This window comes from Myotis davidii, unplaced genomic scaffold, assembly GCF_000327345.1.
Source record: "Myotis davidii unplaced genomic scaffold, ASM32734v1 scaffold290, whole genome shotgun sequence".
Classification (NCBI taxonomy): Eukaryota; Metazoa; Chordata; class Mammalia; order Chiroptera; family Vespertilionidae; genus Myotis; species Myotis davidii.
Window position 1 is genome coordinate 2,111,377 of NW_006285049.1, and position 2,786 is coordinate 2,114,162.

At 54.9% G+C, this 2,786-nt stretch overlaps 1 protein-coding gene across 2 annotated transcripts in view; it reads left to right on the forward strand.

The window, feature by feature from the left end:
• Positions 1–2,786, forward strand: part of VDR (vitamin D (1,25- dihydroxyvitamin D3) receptor) — a 66,533-nt gene that overhangs the window by 22,958 nt on the left and 40,789 nt on the right. For both annotated transcript variants that reach the window (XM_006755502.2, XM_006755501.2), the window contains one exon: positions 697–844. In XM_006755502.2, the coding sequence (XP_006755565.1) occupies positions 699–844 (146 nt within the window). In that variant the 5' untranslated portion in view covers positions 697–698. The remainder of the gene's footprint in view (positions 1–696; positions 845–2,786) is intronic.

Consider the following 2,786-nt stretch of genomic DNA (forward strand, 5'->3'; position numbering starts at 1 on the left):
AGAGGGAAAAGGCTTGATTACCCTGGTAAACACAGCAGGGGCACAAGGCCTGTGGGTCCTGAGCCTGATGGCTGTGAGGAACTGGGACAGGAGTGACAAGGGCCCAGATTTGGACGTGTGAGTCCTTTATTCCCTCGCCTTCAAGAACCAAGGGGATGAGAGGTCCTCTCTGCATGTGAGGTCTAAGGCTATGGGTGGTCCTCTCCTTTTCTCCTGAAGGGGCACTGGGCTCTGGGCAGCACAGAGGCCTCTGACCTGCTGCTGATGCCAGTGGAGCTGACGCCAGTGGTGCACATATGTTCATTCATATAGTCCTTTCTCTCAACCTTTAAAGTAAAACTCCATTCTTCAGACGAGGACAGTGGGGCACAGAGAAGCTAATCACTTCACTCAGGGTAGCCCAGCTAGTAAGTGGCAGAGGCAGCCTTTGCCCCCAGGCTATGAGCAACTTCACCACAGCGTCACCCACAGATTGGCTTTCTTGGGGAAGGGAGCCCTGCTCCTGCTGGTGACCAGGAGGGTAAGCTGGGATGCGGAGAGTCATGTAGTGAGGGCACCAAAGAAATCCTGCTCAGGCCTCGGGGAGCTGCCCGGCTCCACGGAGCTCCCAACAGATGGGGGCAGGGGTGCCCAGGATGCCCGCTGGCCCCGGCACTGACTCCGGCTCTGGCCACAACCTGCCGGCTGTTCTTGCAGGGATGGAGGCGATGGCGGCCAGCACTTCCCTGCCTGACCCTGGCGACTTTGACCGGAATGTGCCTCGAATCTGTGGGGTGTGCGGAGACCGAGCCACGGGCTTTCACTTCAACGCGATGACCTGTGAAGGCTGCAAAGGCTTCTTCAGGTGAGTCCTCCCTGAGGGCAGGAAGAGGGAGAGGAAGCAAGATTTCCCATGAAGAAAACCCCTGCATTTTCCATGTCTCCTTCCTTACCGTGTCCATGGCACATGCCAGTTCTCACCGCCACTGGGAGCCACTGGGTCTTGGTAAGGGGTATCCCCTCCCACCCTTCTCCTCACTTCATCTGTGCCCTCTGACCCTCCAAGAAAATGCCTTCTTGAGGCCACTGTGCAGGTCCCCATCTTTCCGTTCTCCCTTGACCCACAGTGCCCTGCACTAACCCGGGTGTCTGTCCTTCCCAGTGAACTTCCTCCCCCGTTGACATGAACAGCTTTCTAATCCATGAGACAGGCATGTCCTTGGGGAAGCCCAAGACCTTGACCTCAGAGCTTGCCCTCCCATCCAAATCAAACTATTTCTTGGAATGAGGGACACTGCACCCCGGGCCAGACCTTCATCCCTGATCTCTGCCCGTATCTTCTTTCCCCTATGCTTGCTTGTCCCGGGTTGGAAAGCAGCCTCAGAATCCCAGGCAGTGTCAGCGGTGGGTGTGCTGCTTGGCCAGCGCCAGTTTCTCTACCAGCTGCCTCTTCTCTTTCTCTGTGAGCCCAGCGTTACCTATGGGATCAGTGTGGGGAAAGTACTGGTGAGGGAAGGAAGGCGGTTCCCATCCAAAGCCAGGAAAGGGGGATGGGAAGGTGATGAACTACGCTATGGGACTGGGAGCCATGAGGAATTAGCACTGGGCATGTATTGGAGGGAGAGAAACCTGAAGAAGGGATCCGGAAAGGAGCTCTATGCAGGAGTCTTGAGTGGAGGTAAGCAAAGGGAAGGACAGGGCTGCAGCCACCAAGAGCGGAAAGAGCAAACCTAGTCCAAAACAAGCACACGGAGGTCAGCCTGGCTCCCTGAGCTGCTGGGCTCTCGGCTTGGAGGACAGAGTGAATCAGAGGCCTCGGGACCTGTGTGGGTCCCCTCTATAAACACAGGCTCCAGGCTCACCTGCCCTCTGTCCCGGGAATCGGCAGGCCAGGAGTTTCATTGCCTTGAGTAATCGCTGGGCAGCGGGGTTTCTGTGGGTGCTAATTGCCTGTTTGGCCTGGCACGGGATGCCCGCTCGGCTTCCCAGCAGCCTGCTCCCCAGCTTGGGGAACCAGACCGGCAGCATCGCTGGCTCTGACTCTGTTGCCATGTCTCTCGTTCCTCTGGCCTGAAGCCTGCACTTCCTGCAGGGTGGGCCTTCCAGAGCCCAGGCCGAGGGTGCCGGAAGCCGCCTGGACCCTTTCCTGCGAGGGCCTGGGGATGGGGAGCTGCTCCTCAGTGACCATGGGGGAGTCTGGGTGCACATGAGGGCCTGCTTCCTATCACGAAACCAGTCAGAAATGTGTGAGCTGGGTCGCTGGCCATGCCCTTCGTTAACTGTATGTTCTTGCTCAAATCTCTTGACTTCTCTATGTTGCAGTTACTTCAACTAAACCACATGGTACATTAATATATAATCCCTCTACTATGTACAGTTAATCTGAGGAGTAACAGGGTTGTATATAAAAGTGCTTTGAAAAAAACACCACTTACACCTGTGATGACCCTTGCAAAGACTCAGATAAAGCTGGGAGGCAGCAGGGTCTGAACCCATTTCAGGGAGGCCCGAGGTGCCCCAGAAGCAGCTCTGAGGCTGACTGCGTTCAGGATCAGAGGCAGCAGGTGGAGCCAAGGGCCCAGCGTGCACAATGGGAGAGTCACGTCAGCTGTTTCCTGAAAAGGATTTCTCTGAACTATTATAGTTTGTTCCTTCTATCTCTTTCCCCCTTTTCTCAAGTTTGAAATCCATCTCTAGATGATAATGCTTATTTATAAAAGCCATCTCTGAAAACAAAATTCAGTTCGTTGTATATGACTCACATTACTCAGAAAGACATTGAAAAGAATGTGCTAAATTTATACTGG